The 22,785-nt window shown below is 42.0% G+C and overlaps 3 protein-coding genes across 5 annotated transcripts in view; 1 reads left to right on the forward strand and 2 right to left on the reverse strand.

Annotated features, from left to right (window-relative positions):
- Window positions 1–340: 340 nt before the first annotated feature.
- Window positions 341–17,167, reverse strand: Zbtb6 (zinc finger and BTB domain containing 6). Of its 2 annotated transcripts, XM_013122016.3 has the most exons (3): window positions 17,033–17,167; window positions 3,661–3,836; window positions 341–2,899 (listed from the first exon to the last, which is right to left on the reverse strand). In XM_013122016.3, exon 3 carries the CDS (start codon window positions 2,888–2,890, stop codon window positions 1,619–1,621), a length of 1,272 nt encoding a protein of 423 aa, XP_012977470.1. In that variant the 5' UTR covers window positions 2,891–2,899; window positions 3,661–3,836; window positions 17,033–17,167; the 3' UTR covers window positions 341–1,618. The 2 variants fall into 2 exon arrangements, with proteins under 2 accessions (XP_012977470.1, XP_012977469.1); XM_013122015.3 differs by lacking the exons at window positions 3,661–3,836; window positions 17,033–17,167 and adding an exon at window positions 3,452–3,648.
- Zbtb26 (zinc finger and BTB domain containing 26) lies at window positions 4,678–17,167 on the reverse strand. The gene is made up of 2 exons (XM_005082098.4): window positions 17,033–17,167; window positions 4,678–9,291 (listed from the first exon to the last, which is right to left on the reverse strand). Exon 2 carries the CDS (start codon window positions 9,279–9,281, stop codon window positions 7,956–7,958), a length of 1,326 nt encoding a protein of 441 aa, XP_005082155.1. The 5' UTR covers window positions 9,282–9,291; window positions 17,033–17,167; the 3' UTR covers window positions 4,678–7,955.
- A 516-nt stretch (window positions 17,168–17,683) lies between these two features.
- The window catches only part of Rabgap1 (RAB GTPase activating protein 1), a 126,901-nt gene continuing 121,799 nt past the window's right edge, over window positions 17,684–22,785 (forward strand). Inside the window, exon 1 of one of the 2 annotated variants that reach the window (XM_013122007.3) lies at window positions 17,684–17,818. The gene's annotated coding sequence lies outside the window, so the exon portion shown is untranslated. The remainder of the gene's footprint in view (window positions 17,819–22,785) is intronic. The other variant, XM_005082096.4, reaches the window with a different exon arrangement.

Here is a 22,785-nt window from a genome sequence, read left to right on the forward strand (position 1 = left end):
CTGACCTGAGCAAGTGGGAGCTCACTGACCCCAGACTGACAGCTGGGGAGCCAGCATAGGACTGAACCAGGCCTCCTGAACGTGGGTGTCAGTTAGGAGGCCTGGGCAGTCTATGGGGTGTCTGGCAGTGGAACCAGTATTTATCCCTAGTGCATGAATGGACTCTGGGAGCCCATTCCCTATGGAATGGATAGTCTCTCAACCCAGATACCACCCCCAAATGATCCGACAGACTTTGATGATCCCCCATGGGAGGCCTCACCCTGGGGAGTGGTGGGATGGGGGTTGTTGGGGGTCACAGGAAGATGAGAAGGAACTGGGATTGGTATGCAAAATAAGATTTTAATTTAAATAAAACTTTATTTAAAAAAAAGTGAAGCCAGGTGGTGGTGGTGCACGCCTTTAAAGAAAGTGAGTGCTTCCTACAGTCAGAGAAGGTGATTTGCCATGCAGCGAATTTTGCTCTTCATTGTAAGGGCATAAAAAACAAATTAGCTTTCTAAAACTATTCACCTGGTTACTGCTTTAAAAGAAAATGTACATATCTTCAAAACAGAGAAGGGACTGGGCTTAATCCCAGTGTTGAAGAAGTGAGGCAGATTCAAGGCCAGCCTGGCTATACAAGTCAAAAGTAAGACAACACATTATAGAAAGTGATTTGTTAACAAACACATAAATGAAGCTCGGAGGCATTCTGTTGGGTAAAAATAAAAATATCAAATAGGAACATACTAGAAGATTCCAGTTTTCTATCCTCCCAGATTTGAACAAATTATAGAGATGAACTCTTACTAGAAATTAGAGTTGGAAGGGTGGATGACAAAGGAGCAGCTTCTAGAAGGTGGTGGAACTGCGCTGTATCCCAACTACAGAAAATTATCATATGTGTTAAATTCACAGAAATACAACTTCTCAGAGGAAGATCAATTTTAGTGCATGTTAACAAAAACAAAGCAAAACAAAAAACCCTAAGTAAACAGTAGAACTGGTATCATCAATAAAATTGTAATATTTAAGAAAAATAACCTTTTCTAATTTAAGCCAACAAAATACTTGCATTAGCCATAGAACTCTTAATCCAACTAGAAATAGGGCCTAATTACATATTCACTTTGATATTTAAATAATGCAATTCTAAGGATACTTTGCTGGTCCCATGTGAATCTAAATTGTGCTCCTTTAGTTTAAAACAATAACCTGGTATTCTAGCTATAATCCAAACACAATGGTTAAACATTAAAAAGAAAATTGTTTGTCCTATCTATTGTCAAAATTAATAGTGGACAACACTATGCTTTAAAATCTATTTTCTTGTCATTCAAACTCATTAAAGTTACTATACAGTTAGACCCTACATTAGATCTCTAATATAAAAACTATAAATCAGAATCAGCAATTACTGCCGAACAGAGGACTAATACCTAATGTTTGAGACAATGTAGAATCCCATAAACTTAGCCACTCCACGCACAACTTTGAAATTAGAGTGAATTAACACATAGGAAGAATAAAAATGAAAGCTAAAGATTGGGGGGGGGCACACTACCAATGATACATTTTAAAAACACACATGCCTAACAGAGTAATCCTATGCTTATGTCGAAAGTTCATGATTTGATTACAGTAGATTCTGCCTTTTGAGATCAGGCCTAGATAGTTTTTCTCCACTGCTTCTGCCATGAACAGAGGTTAAGTGCTTTTTGAGAGCAGATTTGTGTTTGAAATCCATATCACAACAATGGCATTTATATGGCCGGTCCCCACTGTGGATGTTCAAGTGGTCCTGAAGTGTGCTTTTAGCAGTAAAGGTCTTCAAGCACACGGTGCACTGAAAGGGTCGTATACCCATGTGTCCTCGAATATGCCGGTTGAGATTTTTCTTCTGTGTGAATGTTTTCCCACACTGCAAGCACAAGAAGAGTTTATGCATCTTAAGGTGTCTCAGATAGTTTTCTACATGAAGAAAGCCCCTGGGACACCTGGGGCACTGGTGCCTCAGTGAGAAATTCTCACCCAGATTCTGGATCTCATTTACTGTACCATGGCTTCCATCGGTATTGTCACAAAACAACCCTTGATCTTCATTTCCAGGGACTTCTGCCACTCTGCTCTCAACTGTAGAATTGATCAGTGAATGCTGTGTTTCAGGGAAATATATGCCCGCTTTTGAGGAGGTACAAGGCTGTGAAAACTGCCCATTATCTACACCATCTGTACTGATGGATTCTACATGGAGGATACAAATTTCATTCTCTTTAAAACCACTATCCACTGTTGAGAGCTCTGGTGACGTCATTCCCCCTCGCTCTGATGTCAGCCTCTCCACGGCAGACTGCATGGCTGTGCTTTCCTCTTCTTTAACATGGAAATCTAGGTTTACAGGACTATCTTCTGAAATTTCAATGATCTCACAGTCTTTATCAGAATTTTCTTCTTCATTCTTAACATCTGTATCAGAAGACTGACACAAGTCAGTGTGTTGGTTGTTTTTCATGGAAAGATCAATTTCCAGATACTTGGACAAAGCTTCTGTGCATTTTTCTACAATGTGAACCATCTGAAGGTAACTGGCAGCAGTCAAGTATTTCAAAAGCTCTTTCCTTTTCACTTCAAGTGCTCCTGTGTAGCAGGACAGCAACAACTTTCTTCCAACTTCTGCACTCTGCAGAATGGTGATTCTGACGTGTTTTGACTGTGTGAGTAAAAACTGATCTCTCATGAAAGTAGAGCAAGCAGCCAAAATCACCTTGTGCCCCTGGAACTCAGTATCATTAATATAGATTGATACATCACAAAACAAATTCTGCTGTCTCAAGAGATTCATTTTCTGTAAGACCACATCTCCTTGCTGTTCAAACTGGAAGTGTAGAACATCAGACTCAGCAGCCATGGTCACGATCTATGCAAAACAGAGCACAAGCATGATACAGGATAGGCAATGCTTTCCCAGGGTATTATGGTAAAGAGGCCCCCACTTCCTAACGTGTACTGGGAAAAATGAAGACCCAAATTATACTTTGAGAAGTAGTAGTTTATCTATCCCCAAATCACCAGAAAGTCATAATGCGTTTCTGTATCATCTCATAGTACATAACTTTTAAGTACCAGTAACAGGCACAGTGACACAAAAAAGTCCACTTAGTATCTTAAATTAGAAACTGTAGCCTATCACCTAGTCGTGCCTTCACCATTGGAATGACTTTCAACAGGTCTCCTGACAAAGCACTCTCCAAATATCCTGAACTACCATCCTGAATTCCCAACGTAATTAACATTTTGGTTAAAAAAGGAGGGAGAGAGAGAGAAAAAAATAAAACTCTTATGCTTTAAGTCCATCACCTCCCCTACTTCCTGGACAGCCTTCTGCTCTCGCAGAGAACGCCAACTCCTTCAGGGTTTCGCCTACCCGACCTTTTACAGACCGCTCTTGGCTCGTGTTTCTTATGCTCACCATCGTACCCATGCGGACACCAACTTTACGATCTCTTCTGTTCCCGCTGCGGGAGGGGCTGGCGGGGGCCCGCGCCTGCTGGCCTGCCAACCTTCTCCGCACGCGCTTCCCCGGATGTCAGGGCCGGGCGGTGCGGCGCCGGGCTGGGGCCGAGCCCCGCGCCGCCGCCCTGCAGCCTCAGCCCGGGATGTCCCCTCACTTTCACTTACCGACTCACACAGCTGGCTTTGAGGCTTCCGCGACAACGGCGGGCGGCCAGGGCCGGAAGATGGACCTCAGCCGGGAGGAAACGCTTCCGGTGTCAACCAGCTTTATTCTTTTCCGACCGTCTGGACGCCCCGGAAGGACATCCTGAACTGCTCTTTCTGCCTCACTTTGTCCGATCCTGGAATGACAGGGAAACGTCAGAATGCCGGCGAGCCGCGTCTTTCCTGGCGTTCCGCCTCGCCCGGCTGTGAAGCTAGCTAGAGCGAGGGAAGGGCGCTCGAGAGCCGAGCCTCCGACGGGGCGGGGCGGGGCGGCTGTGGGGGCGCGGCCCTGTCCCCGCTCCTCCGCCCTGCTGTGGACCGCCTGGCCCGGGGCCGAGACTGCGCCTGCTCGGAAAGGGTCCTTCTCTTCCCTTGGGTGATGGCAGTTGAACACTGGGCCTTGCGAACGCACAATACTGCTTTCCTTGCCAGTTACCCTGCAAAACTGGTTAATACTGATTACAGATGACCTCCGAGCTGCTGCTCAATAGGTTGCGCCCCAGTTGGGAATAATTTATCTTCAAAACTGAAGCCACACATCAAAACACATGCCACATCAAGGGAGGGGGCTTATTTAGGATAAGATGTACCTATCTTTGCATTCGCAGAATCTAGTATTCACAAAGTTCCCATTTAAGGAGTAACTTTTTTTTTCTTGGTGCCCCTGTTGCCAGGAACAAAGCATGGCTACTGGAATGCTAGGTAAGCACTCTACCAGTGAGTCACACACCAGTCCTGAACCTGGGTCCTTTATTCTCAGCAGCTTCATAAAGAAATAAATGGTTCTACTAATAACATACTTTTTTCAGAGGGCAATCTCAAAATTTCCTCCAGAGTCATTACATGCTGGAGAAATGAGCTGCATTTTCAGCTCCTCACCATCCTTAAGATGTGTTTTAAATAATAACATTCTTGAATTTAAATCCAAGCAACCGAGAAAGGAGGGAAGAATAAGAAAATAAGTCAATGACACCACCGTTTAATTGTCACACTTTTATTAAGGAAACTTCCCCATTTTAAGTAAAGAGGTAGTTCAAAGTATGTCTAACATACAACAGATTTAGAACAGCCATTCATGAGCTGAAATAAAATGTTCTAAGTTGTTTAGGACAGTATTTTAAATTTAGTGACACTAGTCACCTTTCACATATCTTCTAAAGCAAAACTACACCTGCTTTACCTCATAGCCACTTGTTTGGAGCTTGTTTTAATATTGAATAATAAATAACAGTAATTTTTAAAAGACCAAACTACAGTAAAGAGAATCCTTTTCCTTTTGAAGTTTTCCTAGGAATACACACAAAACAAATACTGAGTCTGGTGTGGTGACACAATCCCAGCACTCAGGAGGCTGAGGCAGCAAAGGGTAGTGAGATCCCGCCTCAAAAAAACAAAAAAACAAAACAAAAAAAACCCCAAATGTTGAGTAACTAAGGTTTACACCCTGACTAGTGTTAAACACACACACACTTCCACTATAAATTGATGTCTTTGCAATAAAATCTGAGAAAAGAACCCAAGTACCACCAAACTTACATGTCTCACAGAACAATTTTCCAGACAAGAAATGAAGGAGACCATAAATTAGGTAAGTAAAAAGTAAAAATTTTAGTAACAGAAAACCCTAAGAAAGCTGCCATTAAGTAAGTGGTTCTCACCCTTCCTAATACTGAGGTCCTTTGATATAGTTCCTCGTAATGTAAACATCTTTGTTTTCTAGGGGTCTTGGTGATACCTGTGAAAGGGTTGTTCAACCCACCCACCACAGGATTGGGACCCATGGGTTGAGAACCACTGTTTTATGTGATCAAAAGAAAACAAGGCAACCATTCTTAGTTATAAAGTAAATTGGTGACCTTGTCTCACCAAAATCACTTGACACTGTAAGTCCTATAACAACAGGGATCATATCTAGTTTACCTTCCTAGCCTCAGAATCTAACATAGTACCTGGAAATACCAATTGCCCATCGGTAGAAAACATGCTCAACATGCTTGAGGCCTTGGGTTCAAACTCCCCAGCATTTAAAAAAGAAAAAGAAGAAGAAGAAAAAAAGGCCTTTGAGTGACTGAAATAAATCAATATATCACCTCCAACAAGAGAGATCAGTATCATTTGAAGCCTTGCTGTTTTTAGTCTTCAGACAAACAGAAACCAGATAAGAATAGTAACACTTGTGGAGTCACATTGAAATGTTCCTATGAAAAAAAATTCAGAGAAATTATTCGAAACATTGGATAACATGGTAGATCCCATTGTGTTTGGATGAATTGTTAAAATTCGGAGTGCTAGAAAGCATTAATAAACCATACAATGAGTATGTATTCTTACTTAAATAAATAGTTAGTAGAAATTATGCCTCAAATCAGAGCCATGTGTAAATATATCAAATTACAGCAAATTCAGACCTCTTGTCATCTACAAATATTAAGTTTAATTTTTGGAATTATCTGTGTATGTACTCTCAGAGCTCTAAAATAAAAACAAAAATTTGATAGAAATAAAGTTTCCTATTTCACATTTGGATCTACCTCGCATTATTCTAACTTGCCCTTTCCCTCATAACCCATATTCACACTTAGAAATAATATAATGTTAATATACCTAAAAAAAACATGACCCAGACTAGGGTTGTACCTCAGTGTAGGTTCAGTGCTTGTCTAGCACGTGTGAGACACTGGGCTTGGCTCCCAGCACCACTACAATAATTATATTTATTTAGGTCTTAGTTCAGGCTGGTCTCTAACTTATAGCACCCCTCCTGCTTCAACTTCATAAATTCCAAGATTACAAGCACAAGCCACCAATATAATCAAGTTTAAACAGGTAATTACCACAAATCCTGTGACATTTTCTTGACAAATCCTAAGCTGTCTCTAAAAGCCAAAAGGGATACAAATTAGTGAAACAAAACTGGAAACTTTCTGTTAATGTATTATTATTCACCATCTTTAAATCCAAGATCTAGTAAGACAGACATATGAGGGCTGTCATTTATATTTAGTCAGGTGTATTTTGGCCAATGGTGGCCGGGATACCTGCTTGATTGTGAATGCTCCAATTTAAAATGACAGAGACAGTGTAAACAATCTTTCAAGAGTTTCTAAGTTCTCTAGCAATCCTACACCTTACTGTGACCACAGGGTCAAAAACAAGCTCAAAATTATGTCTGAAATGTACTTTAGAATAAAGAATTGTTTTCTTTCCACCCTTGAAGATCAACTATGAAAGGTGGCAAAGTGAGCAGTGTATTGTGTACCTCTAAAACGATCTAAATCCAAAACTTCTGTATCCCACTCAATTTCTCTTTCATGTTTTCAAGATGAAGGTACATTGAGAAAAGGAAAACTGGGAGACACTATAAACGGCACAAAAGTGATGGCCAAACTCACCTTTCTTATGTAATAACTCTGATACAAAGTTCAGACCCCAGGATAGTCCATTCCGATAGAGACCATTCATTATTCCTTAGCTCACTTAAATATACACAAAGCACTTCCAATTACAAAAGCATCAACACCGTACATAGGTAAGCAACTGGCCTCTTGGGACATGTTTAGGAAACCTTCCATGTGCCCACTGTTATTTTATTACACTTCTGTTATTTCCTGGTTATGCTCCCCATGGTGGACCCTATTTGCCTGCAGCTGTTACTGAAAGGGTTATATTCTGGGTTATAAGAACAATTCAATGGGCTGTGTTACTGTTTAAAGTACAAACCAACATACTTCTTCATAGCAGCTCTAAAAAAGGACAAACGGTAAGAAGCAGACTCACTGATCATCAGTATTAGATGAATCACAGTAGACAAACAGAGGCTCTGTCACATATTTAGGTCAACAGCAGTATCACTTCATATCCCAGCCTCATTTTCCCCCCAAAGAAAAACACGAACTTTTTCTAAGCCCAGCATCTATTAGTTGGAAGTAGGTGATGTTATTTGTTAGTACCTTCAGAATGTGCTTGGTAAAAAGACTAAAATTGTGTCAGTCTAAGACATGTATTGACACTAGGTAGACAATGGAATTATTCTTTAGGAAAGGAAAACAGATTATCACAGGATAAATAACTCAAAAAAGAGCCAAGAGAGGGCTAAGGGAAAGCAAGGCCACTGCACGTGGGATTGCTGGTCTGCTGGTGCTCACCCACAACCAACTGCTCAGAGGCTTTGGAGAGGAAACTATCAAGACCGCTCCTAAAAAGACTCAGCACTGCTGTCAGTCAGTCAATTCTAGCTGTAAGCACTAGGCCCCTCCTCAGTTTACACATGTACTCTCAGTCCTTAAGCTGAGCACAGCTTGGGTCAGTTTACCTGCATCCAGGACCTGTGTTGCATCAGGCTGTGGCTGACAACCTTTAGAGTCTGTGACTGTTGTACATGCAAAAGAGTCAAAATCCACTGTGAGGTCTTGCACACTCCTCTCATTGGCATTATCAAAGCTGTTTTTGCCATGCAGCTGTTTAAGGTGTTTCCTCAAAACTGGCTTATGTGCAAAAACCATGTCACAATAGTTACACTTATGGGGCTTATCTCCACTGTGAAGGTTAAGATGGTCCTGTAAGGAACACTTCTGAGAAAAGGTTTTCCCACAGATTTTACACTGGAAAGGTTTAATTCCGGCATGTACACGCATGTGTCGATGAAGATTGCCTTTCTGAGTGAAAGTCTTGCCGCAGAGTAGACACATAAAGAGTTTGTGCATTTTTAAATGGTTGGCGTAGTTCTCCAGGTGACGGAACACCCTGGTACACTTTGGGCATTGGTGATGCCACTGTAAGCTTTTGTCTACACCTCGAATATTAGGCCCAAAGACATCTTTTGAGGTCATGATGATGTCATCACTGCCTGTGTAAGAGAGGGCGTAATTGTGGAGATGGCTCTGGTCTAGTTCACTCACTCTGTTTTCCACAGTCGAGTTTATCAGGGAGTGCTGGGGCTCTGATGAATGCAAAGCAGTGGGTTCAGAAGAAATGTACTGGTTCTGATCTTTTTTACTTCTAACCTCTGAGACATCCCCAATAGATTCTACCTTAACAATCTGAATATCACTGTCCTCCATATCCATACTGTCTTCAGATGGATGAATACAAGGCAAGTCCTGTTTTGGAGAGCCTCTGGCATCTCCCTGCTGTTCTTTCGACTGGGGAGAAGCACTCTGTGGTTCACATCCCTCTTTACTATCCATTGGTTGTTTTGGCTTTATAAACTTCCACAGCGCCTGTGTGCACCGCTCTACAATGTGGCTCATCTGAAGAAAACTCGCAGCAGTCAAGTAATTTACCAGTTCCATCTCAGGGAATTCCAGCACACCACTATAACAGGATAAGAGCAATTGTCTCCCCACTTCAGAACTCTGTAATATGGAGATTTTCACCTCTCCGGAATCATTCAGTAAAAACTGGTCTCTTAAGAAGGGGGAACCTGCAGCAAAAACAATTTTATGTCCCTGCACCTCAACATCATCTATGAGAACAGTAACATCACAAAATTTATTCTCTTCTCTTAATTTGTTCATTTTTTGTAACATTGAATCTCCATAATTTTCAAACTTGAAGTGAAGGAGATCTGATCTTTCAGACATTTTGGCAGACCTAAAGAACAGAAATGTAAAAAAGGTAGGATTTAAGAAAATTTAAACAATTTAGAAACCTGGATTTAACTTTCAAAACCAAATGTGTGGTCATATGTTTTGTATGTATCCAAAAGCCTATAATAACAGCTTCAAAAGGCCATTAAAAATGATTCCTTACCAATATCAGGTGCCAACTGTACCCACAGAGTAGACATATAGCAGTGTAAATAACTGGGCACTCACCCAACTTTTAAGAGACTTAACACAAACAATGCTCAAATTAGTCCAAGAAGTTTATTTTTCACTTCTCAAATGAGAATTCTATTGGTTCAAAAGAAAAAAATCACAACCCAAGTAAACAATGAAGACATTCTTTTCTTTCCTTTTTTTTTTTTAAGTTTTATTAAGTATACAGCCTTCTGCCTGTTATGTGCCCTGCATGCCAGCAAAGGGCACCAGATCTCACTCAAGGTGGTAGTGAGCCACCATGTGGTTGCTGGGAATTGAACTCAGGACCTCTGGAAGAGCAGTCAGTGCTCTTATCCTCTGAGCCATCTCTCCAGCCCCTAGCACTATTTTCTTTTGCATAAAAGATGTACCTGCTTTTTCCCCAAATCAAAATGCTATTTTCTTTCACTTCCTATTTTTATTGTTTTGCCTGTATGCATACATATGTGCCACATAAGTGCCTGATCCCCAGAGGCCAGAAGAGGGTGCTAGTTTTCCCAGAACAGGAGTTGCCAATGGTTGTGAGCTGCCATGTGGATGCTGGGAATCAAACTGGGAGTCCTCTGAAATAGCAGAGTGCTCTTACCCACTAAGCTATCTCCCCAAACCCTTTATTTTAGTGTCTACAGGGAACCCCCTCCCCGTTTTGGTTTAAATTGGTATGAATTTATTCATGTAAGTATTTCTGTGATGAAAGTCACAGACTTAAGGAGATGGTGTTTGGTCACTGGCAAAGGCAGTTCTTTATCCTATACATTATGGACAAATCTAAACTCTCTTGTAAGGAACATTTCTTTATATGGAGAATAAAACACTATCAGATGAACCAATCAGTGGGATGTGAGTGGGAATAGGTGCAGATTTATTACTTATTAGATTTTTTTTTCTTCTTACCCAGATGTGCCCATCATTTCTTATGTGGACTACTAGAAGTAATTCCTAAATGTTTACCTTGGATTCCAACTCCTCTGAAACTCAGCTTACATAGCACATTTCAAAAATGCTAGATTATATCTAACATATCTAAATTGCTTCAGTAACTTTCCAATGTCTCTTGGATGAAGGCTAGTCTCTTGGCTATAAGTCAATTAAATAAAATTAATAAAGGTAAATAATGGTATAATACACTCAACTACAGAGGTTTCTTTGCCAAAAGTCTACTCATGGGGTTGAGAATATCTATATCTCAGGAGTAGATAATCTTCCTAGTCATTATGTGAAGCTAGGTTCAATCCACAATACTGTTAATAAGTAAATGAAACTAATTGTTCTGTTTCTGTGACAAATTTTTTTTGGGGGAAAGTCTTCATGTTCTTCTTTTTTTTTTTTTAAAGATTTATTTATTATGCATACAGTGTTCTGGCATGCAGACCAGAAGAGGGTAGCAAATCTGATTACAGATGGTTGTGAGCCACCATGTGGTTGCTGGGAATTGAACTCAGGACCTCTGGAAGAGCAGCCAGTGCTCTTAACCACTGAGCCATCTCTCCAGCCCATTAAAGAAACTTTTTTTTTTTTTTTTTTGGTTTTACGAGACAGGGCTTCTCTGTATCGTTTTGGAGGCTGTCCTGGAACTGGCTCTGTAGACCAGGCTGGCCTCGAACTCACAGAGATCCGCCTGCCTCTGCCTCCCGAGTGCTGGGATTAAAGGCATGTGCCACCAACGCCCGGCTCCTGGTTTTCTCTTAACTTGACTTCTCATATGTGTCTTTCTAAAAGGGAAGGATGGATTAGCCACACCAACAACATAATCCCAGTCTACTAATCACTAAAAATAGCCTGTATTCTCTTTTAAGAAACTAGTCTTTCTGGACCAACAGCACAGGAACCTGTATAGGAACAAACTAGCCCCTCTGAATGTGGGTGACAGTAGTGTGGCTTGGGCAGTCTGTGGGGCCACTGGCAGTGGGACCAGGATTTATCCCTAGTGCTTGAACTGTTTTTTTTTTTTTTTTTTGAGCCCATTCTCTTTGGAGGGATACCTGGCTCAGTCTAAACATAGGGGGGAGGACCTTGGTCCTGCGTCAAAGGTGTCAGAGTTCATTGACTCTGCATGGGAAGACTTATCCTCTCTGGAGAGTGGATGAGGAGTGGGGGGGCGGTAGGTGAGGTGAGCAGGAGGAAGGGAGGGAGTGGGAACTGGGATTGGTATGTAAAATGAGAAAAGATTGTTTTAAAATAATACATTTTTAAAAAAAATAAACTAACCTTCTATCAGGTTAATAGGTATGCCAGTTCTATCTTTGAGAAACAGCTCTATAATCCCAGTGTGTTAGGAAATCCTGCTTGGATTTTGTGTACTCAACAGTCCCTTACGTCACAGTAAAGCAAGATGACCAGCTTTTCTGCGATACATCACGATTTTGTTTTTTGAGGGTTTGTTTTAGTTTTTTGAGACAATGTCTCTCTATGTAGTCCCAGCTGTCCTGGAACTCTCTTTACAGATCAGGCTGGCCTCAAACTCACAGAGATCCGCCTGCGTCTGCCTCCTGAGTGCTGGGATTAAAGGCGTGCAGCACTACGCCAGGCATCACATCTAAATTCTATAGCCCAAAGTTCATAATCTTAATTTTTCAAAAACTATCAGCTTCTGAAGACAGTGTCCAGCTGCCATGCCTCAGTGCTTACCCTAAGCTTGTCATGGTGTGCACTCGTCTATAACACCACATTCTAGCCAGTCTGCTCTCTTTCCTGAGAGGCCGCTGTCCAACCTCTTAGAGCAAGAGTTGCCTCTAGGGCCCTCAGCACAGAACTTGTCCAGCACACTAACAACGCTCCACCAGATAACTCCTTCCGGTCCGGACGACACAGGCCCTGGCATTAGACAGCAACATGCACATCTGACTTCAGGGACTGAAGCCGGACAGTCTGCTTTTACCTCATCTTCTCACCTCAGCCCCTGCTTCTCCCACTGTTGACCAGACTCTCCTCTGTTCAAACTGGCAGGCACACACGACTGTCGCCTCACACCACACCAAACACACAGGAAGGCTCAGTATGCAGCAGTTGAACCTACGGGATGAGTCTCACAATAAAAAGAATTTTGTTAAGCAGACCAGATTAATAACTATGGAAGCATTATGTGACTGAGGCCACAAGGGCCTAGGAAGGAATGCAAATGGTAATAAGAAACAAGTGGAAAAAAAAGTATTTCAAAGAACTCAACAACTGAGGAGGCCTCGGCATTCTTCAGGGCCTCGGGCACTAGATCAGTATTTATCCCTGGCATCTGAATGGACTTTGGTAGCTCACTCCACATGGAGGGATGCTCTCTCAGCCTGGACACATGGGGGAGGGCCTAGGCCCTGCCCAGGTTGAAATGACTGACCTGGAGATCCCCCATGAAGGGTCACATCCCCTCCTGGAGAGTGGAGTGGGGATTCAGTGGGGGGTTGGAGGGCAGAGGAGGGAGAGGGAGCTGGGATTGCAAGCTTGTTTCCAATTTATATAAAAAATTTTTGAATGAAAAAAAAAACTTGGCAACTGGTAGAAGGAGGGAGGGAGAGAGGGAGGGAGGGAGGGAGGGAGGGAGGGAGGGAGGGAGGACAAAAAACTTGGCCTGAGAGCACAAACCTAAACACACAGTGCTCAGAAGCTGGGGTAGGTAGTAGGTAGGCAAGAGGCAGGCTAGCCTGAGATACATAGTGAGAGCCTAGCTCAAAAAAAATTCTAAACTGCAGCAGACTTTAGCTGCATGTCACAGAAGGAGGTAACATTCAGGAGAGTGTGGCACATATATGTTAATAATCACAAACTGTGTAAGGTTTTCTCCTATATGGCATTCTGACTGTGGGAATAATAAATATTCTCAATAAGGATTAGGAATTGTCCTGGGAGAAGAGAAATGCAGAGAAGGGAATGTGGTAGAGAAATCAATGAGTTTCAAACAAGGGAAAATCTAGAAAACATAGGGAATATTATCAGTATTTTGAAGCAGCCAAACTCTATTATCACTGGTCAGTTTTAGTAGCAGTAGCTTAAAAACATTCATTCTGTAACTGGAACAGTGAATGCTCCATTTAACCCAAAGTTATAAAAATGATCGCTGTTTCAGTGGCCAAACAAAAGTGGCATTCTCTTTTTGGAGTTGAGCCGATCTTGAATTCACTAAAGCTCAGCAGTGTTTTCCTAGTCATAGGAAAAAATGAACATTCATTGTTTCCAACTAGAGTATGAGAGTACTCAGAATGTTTTAAGGCAAGTGTCTTTGGGAAAACTTGTTCCCTGTTTCTTTACAGAGGAGCCGGAGCTCAATTTCATTTATATGGTTCATGAGTTCTCAAACTTATCAACAAGAACAGTGAAACAGGTGTCTTAAAAGAAGATGAGGAAGAGGAAGAGGAGGAGGAGGAAGAAGAAGAAGGAGGAGGAGGAGGAGGAGGAGGAGGAGGAGGAGGAGGAGGAGGAGGAGGAGGAGGCCCGGCTTTGATCTTCCTGCTGCAGTTCAAGAAAGTTTACTTTAAGAAGTTTTTCCTAGTATCTATCTGTCCAATTATCCCTTTAATAATCTATTCCTGGGTCACACACTTTAGCCGTTAGTTATTCCCTGTCACTAGTCTCCTTTGCCAATAGGTCATTAGTTAATTGAGGACAAGGATCAACTGTTTATTACACTTTACACAATACATTAAACAAAACACAGCATTGGAGTGATACTTGCCATGAAATTATTATTGACCTACAATAGAGATGACTTTCTTTTTCTTATTCTCTTTTTGGTTTTTTGAGACAGGATCTTTCTGTAGCTTTGGAGCCTGTCCTGTAACTAGCTCTGTAGACCAGGCTGGAGATTATTTTCAATATCGTAATATCTTTTTTTTTTGAGGACCTGGAGAACTCTTTAGGTCATGTAGAACCAAATTTGCAATACCTTTTTTTAAATAGAAAAACAATCTTTTAAATAAATGCATAGTAGTAGAACATGTACTTAGTATATATGGAATCCTAGGTTTAATCCCCCACCACATGTACATGTATAAGTAGATAATATAAAAGTAAATGTGTGTACACACACACCCAAACAGGTAAAATAAAAATATAATAATCAGTGGGAGTGGGAGTGGGCATTGGGGGTGGCACACACCTTTAATCCTAGAACTCAGGAGGTAGAGATACGTGGATCTTTGTGAATTTAAGGCCAGCCTGGTCTACAAAGTGAGTTCTAGGACAGCAAAAACTGTTTGGAGATATATAACTTATATATATCTCCACTCAATTAACAGGATTAATTCCTTTTACAAAATGATACCTAATGCCTTCTGAATTCAAGTCACATCCCCAAAAAATTTTAAAGCAAACAACCCCCAAACCAATGATCTTGCTCATTAAGGTAGATAACAAGAGAAAAATTATCAAAATAAAGCTAAATATTTCGGTTCAAGTGACTGGGTATCTTTGAGTGTCATTTAGTCATCTAGAGAATACTAAAGGGTGACCCTAAGGCTGCAGAGAGAGCCTTTGTGGCACCAAGGGAAAATCTAGTAGCTGGTTAGAAACAGGCCTGAAGCTGTAGAAGAAACCTCAGTATAGTGTTGGAGAGATGGCTCAGAGGTTAAGAGCACTGGCTGCTCTTCCAGAAGTCCTGAGTCCAATTCCCAGCAACCACATGGTGGTTCACAACCATCTATATGAGATCTGGTGCTCTCTCTGGCATACAGACATACATGTAGGCAATACACTGTATACATAACTAACAAATAAAATCTTTAAAAAAAGAAAAAGAAATCTCAGTGTAAACCATAGGTAATTTGTAAATGAAACATTACATTGGAGTAGAAGAAATATACTTAGAATGGAAGAGGATCCTAGGACAAAAGAAAAAGCTTACGCAAAATAAACTTACCTCTTTCAACCATGCTATTCTTGTAGGGCTCTCTTTTTTAATCAATAAGTCTATTTTTCCTTACAATGTTCCCACTCCTTGACTCCTATATAGTCACCACATAGCACAAAAAGTAAAGCATGGACTCTGGAATTCAATATCCAAGGTTAAAATTCTGCTCAGCCATTTACTAGCTATATGGCCATGGGTGAATTCCTTATCCAGTCCGATTCAGCTTTCTTGTCAACCAAAAATAAATCACAAGATTGCTAGGGAAATTAGATAAGCTCATTATTAAAGAATATTTAATTACTTAATATCATGAATGTCCTGCCTACATGTATGCGCACAACTTGCATGGTATCTGTGGAGGTCAGAAAAAAGGTATCAGATTCCCTGGAACTGTAGTTCAGTCCTGAGAAATGAACCAATATCTCCAGCCTAGTAGTTCATTTTCAAAACAGCTTAGAATGGTGTCTGTTATGCTCTTTAAATGTGTTAAGTAAATAAACAAGGTCTGTCAATCTTTTTGTGAAATCCTTCATGTTTTCCCCATTTAATGTCAAACCAACTAAGGCCTCTGATATTTTATATTGCATTACCTTATCTACTAAATTTGTTTTTTTACCAGGTCACTGATGCCCTGCTAATAAAAAATAAAGATACTTCCTTTTTTTCTTTCTCATTCCCCAGTAGCTGAGCATGATCTAATGGACTCTCTTTAAAAAATTCTTTCCTGATATCTGGGTCACCATAGTTGTGTTCATCTTGTATTCTTGGCTTTATTTTCTACCTCTCTTACTGTGGACTCTTAATTTGCTTTTCTGTTTCATTAATGAAACCATCATCCTTCAAATCATAGTTTTTAGTACTCCCTCCTTGATGCCAACTCTTCTCACGCTGCCTGCCCACATGCCAAAATTCAAATGGTTTACATTTTAGATATGAATTCAACATAGATAAAGGCTGAATTTGTATTTACCACAGGCCTTATGGTTTTATTTCTGATTATGGCATCACTATTTTCAAATGTCAACTGCCTATGACTTAGGTTATTTTCTTCTTCAATCTACGGGACATTAGCACCTTCCTTTCTTGTAACAATACCGTAACACTACTTTAGATTTTATTGCATCTCACCAGGATGGTCTCAATACTTTTTCAAAATAATCTGCAATCGAAGTGCCTACATTTTAGCTAAGAGAGCCCAGATTCAGCGATGTTCTATCGGCTTTCTGCAGTACAACTCTGACCATATCAGTTTCCTGCCGAGAGAGCTTCAAAAAGATAACCCATCTCCTTTAGGATTAATTAAACTTTTCACAATCTGGACTTCATTTTACTTATTCACTTCAGAATGCTCACGACCACCCCCACCCCTATTCCTTCTTCACGCACACACAGGTCTGTTACTTCTCGGTAGCACTACAACTTTTCCTTTTGCTGGAAAGGTACTTCCACGAAGTAGAACGTAGAGGCCACTCTTTGTACAGGTTTCCCAGCAACCGTCCCTGGAGCAGCTGATGTAGTAATCGATTGCGTACCCCGACCCCGATACGAGCATCAGTTTATTCACACACTGCTTCCGAACTCGACCGTGAAGACTAGGTATGTGATGAGCCTTCGGGTGCTTGGCATAGTGCCGGTAATACAAAAGGTGCTGCAGCCGGCGACTGAGCAGGGGTAAAACCCATCAAAACCTGACACTTACAGCAGTCTCGAGGTCGGCACTGAAGGCCTTGCCTTGGCTAGCGCCCGCCGTTCAGTTTTCTGTCGGCCTCAACTCCAGCACTTTTGACAAAATGCCAGAGTCTGGCGTCCTGGCCAGCCACAGGGTCCTAGGTAGACGCTCCCAGGAGGCGGTCCCCGGGGCATCCTGAGACTCCCCACGGCAGGCTGGTAAGGGGAAGAGGGTGGGGTGCAGCATGGGCCGGTCCAATGGCTCGAGTCCCCCGGGGCCTAGACTAGCTCCTCGGCTCCCATCCCGGGGCGGGTCGTAGCCGATCCAGATCCCCACGGGGGCTCCATTTCCAGAGACCCCGTCCCCGAGCCCGGCTCTCCGGTCACCTCCTAACTCACAGACCCGAGGGGGAAGGCCGCCATCTGGATCTGGCACCGCCAGGAGCTGCGGCCCCTCGGGGCTCCGGGAAGGGGGAGGGGCAGGCAACCTGAGCCAAAGGGGGGGACCCAACGGAACCGGAAGGGCAGCCCTGGCCGGACAAAGACAACTTCCAGGTCCCATGGTCATCTCCACCAATCGGAATGTTCGGAGGACGACGGGCCCCCGAGAGGGACTTTCCGCGTTGTGGGCGGGGCGCAGGCCGAGCTGGGGAGTCGGGCCGCGGAGCGTCTGTCTGGTCGGTGCGGTTCGCTCGGCAGCTTCGGCTCTTCCGTGGGAGGTGGGCCCCAGCTCGGTTGCCCGCGGCTGCCAGCGCGCAGGGCCTCCGCCGTCCGCTGCCTGCATGGGCCTGAGTAACCTCTCTGCGCGAAAGCCGTGGTAAGTCCCTCCCGCCCAGGGATGTGGACTCGCCGCGTGGGAGCCCGGAGCGCAGAGAGCTGTGGGTTCCCCTGCCCGGTGGATGCTGGTGTTCCTTAGGGGATCTTCCTGGGTCAGTCCCTTGCCTTGCGTAGCTTCAGCTACCCTGGTGGTTCGCAAATCTCTCGTTAGCCTGAATACCTTTCTTGGGCTCCAGAGCCAACCAACCTAGGCAAATGATTAGTGTGCCTTTTTGAATCAGGTTCATACGCAGGCCTACCCAGCTCTTGTTTTTGGTTAGAGAAAGGAGTCATCCACGTATTCTTCCCGATGAGAGAATCTGGATATCCTTGTTAATCCCCTTTGCTTTGCCAATCTACTTGTTTGCAGCGTTGTCTCCATTTCTTTTATTTACCCTTTGGGGGCGTTATTATGTAACACATACAGAATGATTATCATCTTCATCATTTGACAGCCTAAAGTTAAGCGACTATTAGTGTAACCACTACTAGTTATTCCCACTTTACCTCCCTTTATTCTTTTGTGGATATCCATGTTCCATAACATATGTTAAAAAATCTTTTGTTCATTAAGTGGACTGGTTGAAAATCAATTTGCTTATTAGTTTTTACGGGGCTGTCTACAGTATGGTGTTCTATGTTTATCTATATGCTAGTACCATACTGCTTTAATTACTGTGACTCTGCAGGCAATGTTTTGCATTTATTAAATGTGTCCTCCATCTTTATTCAAAAATATTTTGGTTCTTCAAGATATTTGGCAGTTCCATTTGAATTTGGTACCAGGAATTTAACCTAGAGCTTTCTTGATGCCACACAAATACTGCACAACTGAGCTATGTCTCCAGTCCTATTTTCATACTGATTTGAAGATTGACTACCATTTCTAGGAAAATGGCTTTGGAAATGGAGTTTTATGGAATCTATAGGTTGCTTTGGATAATATTATAATTTTTGTGTCTTCCCGTCCATGAACACAAGATGCCTCTTTCTTTAAGTCTTTATTAATTGCTTTCAGCAATGCTTTTTAGATTTTGGCATTCTTGGTTCATTCACATATTTTGTTGTTGTTGTTTTTCAAGACAGGGTTTCTCTGTGTAGACTGTCCTATAACCCACTCTGTAGACCAGGCTGGCCTCGAACTCACTGAGATCCACCTGCTTCTGCCTCCCAAGTGCTGGGATCAAAGGTGTGAGCCACCAGTGCTCAGGCTTCATTCACACATTTTCATTGGAATTATTTCCTTAATTTCCATAGTTTATTTAAAGTTTAATATTAAAAAAAACATTGATTTTTTTTTCACGTGTTGGTGTAATGCTTGCAATTCACTTATTAATTCTGGTAGTTCTGGCCTCTTTTGATTTTCTACTAGCGGTTGGTGTAGTCTATGACCAAAGACCATTTTACTTCTTTTCCAACAGGATGCCTTTTCTTTTTTCTTGTCAAAGAGCTCTAGCAATTAGTACAATGTTGAACATGAGTAGTAACAGTAAAGTAAAAGTGGACATCCTTGCTTTATATTCCTGATGTTAAGAGGAAAAATGTAGCTTTTGGTTTTGTTTTTCCGAGACAGGGTTTCTCTGTGTAGTTTTGGAGGCTGTCCTGGAACTCACTCTGTAGACCAGGCTGGTCTCGAACTCACAGAGATCCACCTGCCTCTGCCTCCCGAGTGCTGGGATCAAAGGTGCGAGCGCGCACGCGCGCCACCAATGCCCGGCTCAGAAAATATTTTTTTAGCCTTAAATTATTGAGTATGTGTTCACTATGAGTTTTTCTTAAACCCCTTTATCATGTTGAAGAACTTTCTGCCCATTCCTAACTGTTTAAGCATGCTACCATGAGCAGATGCTTTCTCTGCATTGGTTGAGATGATCATGTGCCCAATCCTGTCTTGAATCAATGTACTCTATTGATTGATTTTGTTGAACTACCTTGCATCTATGGAGTAGGCCGAGTCCTACTTGGTCATGGTGAAATTTGTTTAATATGCTTTTGGATTTAATATGTTTATGTTTTGTTGATTATTTTTATATCTAGTATTCAGTGATATTGAGCTATATTTTTATTTCTCTAGAATGCATTTGTCTAATTTTGTTATCAGTAAATGCTGGCTGCATAGAATGTATTAGGAAGCAATCATTCCTCAATTTTTTGCAGACGTTTCAGAAAAAAAATAAAAGAAAAACACTGTTAATTCTTTCTTTAAACATTTAATAGAGCCAAGCAGTGGTGGCACACACCTTTAATTCCAGCACTTGGAAGGCAGAGCCAGGTGGATCTCTGTGAGTTCTAGGCCAGTCTGTTCTTCAAAGTAAGTTCCAGGACAGCCAGGGCTGTCACACAGAGAAACCTTGTCTTGAAAAAAACAAAACAAAAACATAAAACATTTAATAGAATTCATTGATAAAACTATATGCTGTGAGACTTTCCTTTGTTGGGAAATTTTAATTGCTAAATCAGTCTCTTTACTTGGCATAGGGTTATTGAGATTTGCTCTTGAACCAATTTAAGTTGTTTATTTCAAGAGATGTGTCCTTTTGCTCTCTGAGTTTTGACATATAGTTATTGCAGTAGTCTCATTAAAAAAACCTCCATAATGTTGATAGTAATATAGCCCTAGTTTCATTTCTTATTATAGTTATTTGTATGTTGTCTCTTTTCTAATTAGTCTGGCTAAGTGTCAATTTTGTTCTTTTTCAGAATTTTTATTGATGGGGTTTACAGACTAACCATGCCTAGCTCGCTTTGCACTTTTTTTTATTGTTGGTGTGTTTCTTTTGTTGTGTTTTTGAATTTTGAAATGGGGTCTAGCTCAGACTGGCATTGATCCCACTGTTTAGCCAGAGATTGGCCCTGAGTTAGTTATCCTCCTGCCTCTGCCTTTCGAGTACTGGGATTACAAGTGTGCACCATCTCCTCTACCTCACCCTCCTCTGAGCTCTCTTCTTAAATGTAAACTTAGAACTGAATGTCCCACTGCTGATTGTTGTAACTACAGCACATAAAATCTAGCATGTATAGTATGCAGGGTTACTTCTGAGTGAGTGCTTTATAATTCTCTTCGCCTCTCTTTCCTCACCCATTGGTTTTGTATCTCCATGTTTGTAAAGTTTCTAGTTTTCCTCTTCCTGTTGATTTCTAATTTCATCCTAGTAGGTTGAGGGAAATTCCTCTGTGTGAACTTGTAAAATCCATTGGGGCCTGTCTAACATGTTGTCTCTCCTCGTGACTTTGCATATAGCTGGAGAAGAATGTGTGTTTTGTGGTTAGTGTGTGGAATGGCCCATACGTGTATGTTAACCCGAGTTGTTTTTTGTGATTTCAGTCGTGCCCCCCCCCTTTACTTTTCTTACGTGTGGCTGTTCTGCCCACTGTTGAACTTCTATTATTGTGGTGGTTTGCGCTCTCTCTGTTGTTTTTTAAGGCAAGGTTTCTGTGTATCTCTAGCTGTCCTGGAGCTCACTTACTCTGTAGACCAGGCTGACCTTGAATTTAGAGATCCGCTTGTGTCTGCTGGGATTAAAGGTGAGCACCACACTGCTTGATAGAAAACTTGTCTTTACTCATGGTTTCAGAGTTCTCAGTACATCCTAGTCACAGGATGTAACAGAGTAGAGCAGCCAGAAAATGAATGCTTGATCTCTTTCTTCCTTTATCCACCCCCAATGTTGGGGTTAAACCCATAGTCTTATATATGCCCTTGGTTATTTCTTTTGATCATTAGGATGTAAACACAGGCTAGCTACCACTGTTTGATTGTCTATTTTGACACAGTTTTTAAGGGTTTTTTTTTTTTTTTTTTTTTTTTTTGGTTTTTCGAGACAGGGTTTCTCTGTGGCTTTGGAGGCTGTCCTGGAACTTGCTTGGTAGTCCAGGCTGGTCTCGAACTCACAGAGATCCACCTGCCTCTGCCTCTCGAGTGCTGGGATTAAAGGCGTGCGCCACCACCGCCCGGCGTTTTTAAGGGTTTTAAGGGAATACCATCTGTATTGTTTCTTTCACTATTTAGAATCAAAGATTAGAACATTCAAAAGTGTTTGTGTGGAGCAAAGTAGATGTCTGCTGTGCTGATCAGGCTCACAGAAGAGCCAGGAAAATATTAAAACTGTGCTGGGGAGATGGCTCAGTGGTTAAGAGCACTGACTGCTCTTCCAAAAGACCCGGGCTCAATTCCCGACATGGCAACTTTCAGCCATCTGCAGCTCTAGATCCAGGGTGCCTAATGCCTTCTTCTGGCACACACAGAGACTCTTAGTTACAATGCTGTCGGCCAATGTCCAGGGCTTCTCATTGGCTAGTTCTGTCTTAAGTATTAACCCATAACTACTAATATGTATGTTTCTATAAGGTCTTATCTTACCAAGGACACCAGCCTCTGAGTCCTCTCTTCCCGGGATCACATGGCGACTCTCCACTCTTGACTACCTTTCCCAGACTCCTCCTCAACTCCCAGTCCCACCTATCTTGCTTCCCTATTGGCCAACAGTGCTTTATTTGTCAACCAATAAGACAAGCATATACACAGAAGACCATTCCCATCATGCCTCCATAAGATTGGGCTGTAGGCAAGTATGTAGAACATTTTCCTGGAGGGGAGGGACCTAGCCCATTGTGGTTGGTGCCACCATGGGCTGGTGGCCCTGAGTTCTATAAGAAAGCTGAGCAAGTCATTGGGAGCCAACAGTAAGCAACATTCCTCTGTGGTCTCTATATCAGCTCCTGGACTTCAGTTCCAGACTTTCTTCAATGATGAATAGTGATTTCTGAAACATAAGCCAAATGAACCCTTTCCTCCCCATGTTGCTTTGGTCATGGTATTTCATTACAGCAGCAGTAGTAACACTAGCTAGGATACTCCCGTTTCAGGGGATCTAATTCCCTCTTCATGCCTCAGTAGGCACTAGGCACACATGTAGTGTGCATAATAGCCATGCAGGCAAAACCAAATTACATAAAATAAAGTAAAAT

This window comes from Mesocricetus auratus, unplaced genomic scaffold, assembly GCF_017639785.1.
Source record: "Mesocricetus auratus isolate SY011 unplaced genomic scaffold, BCM_Maur_2.0 Super-Scaffold_100047, whole genome shotgun sequence".
Classification (NCBI taxonomy): domain Eukaryota; kingdom Metazoa; phylum Chordata; class Mammalia; order Rodentia; family Cricetidae; genus Mesocricetus; species Mesocricetus auratus.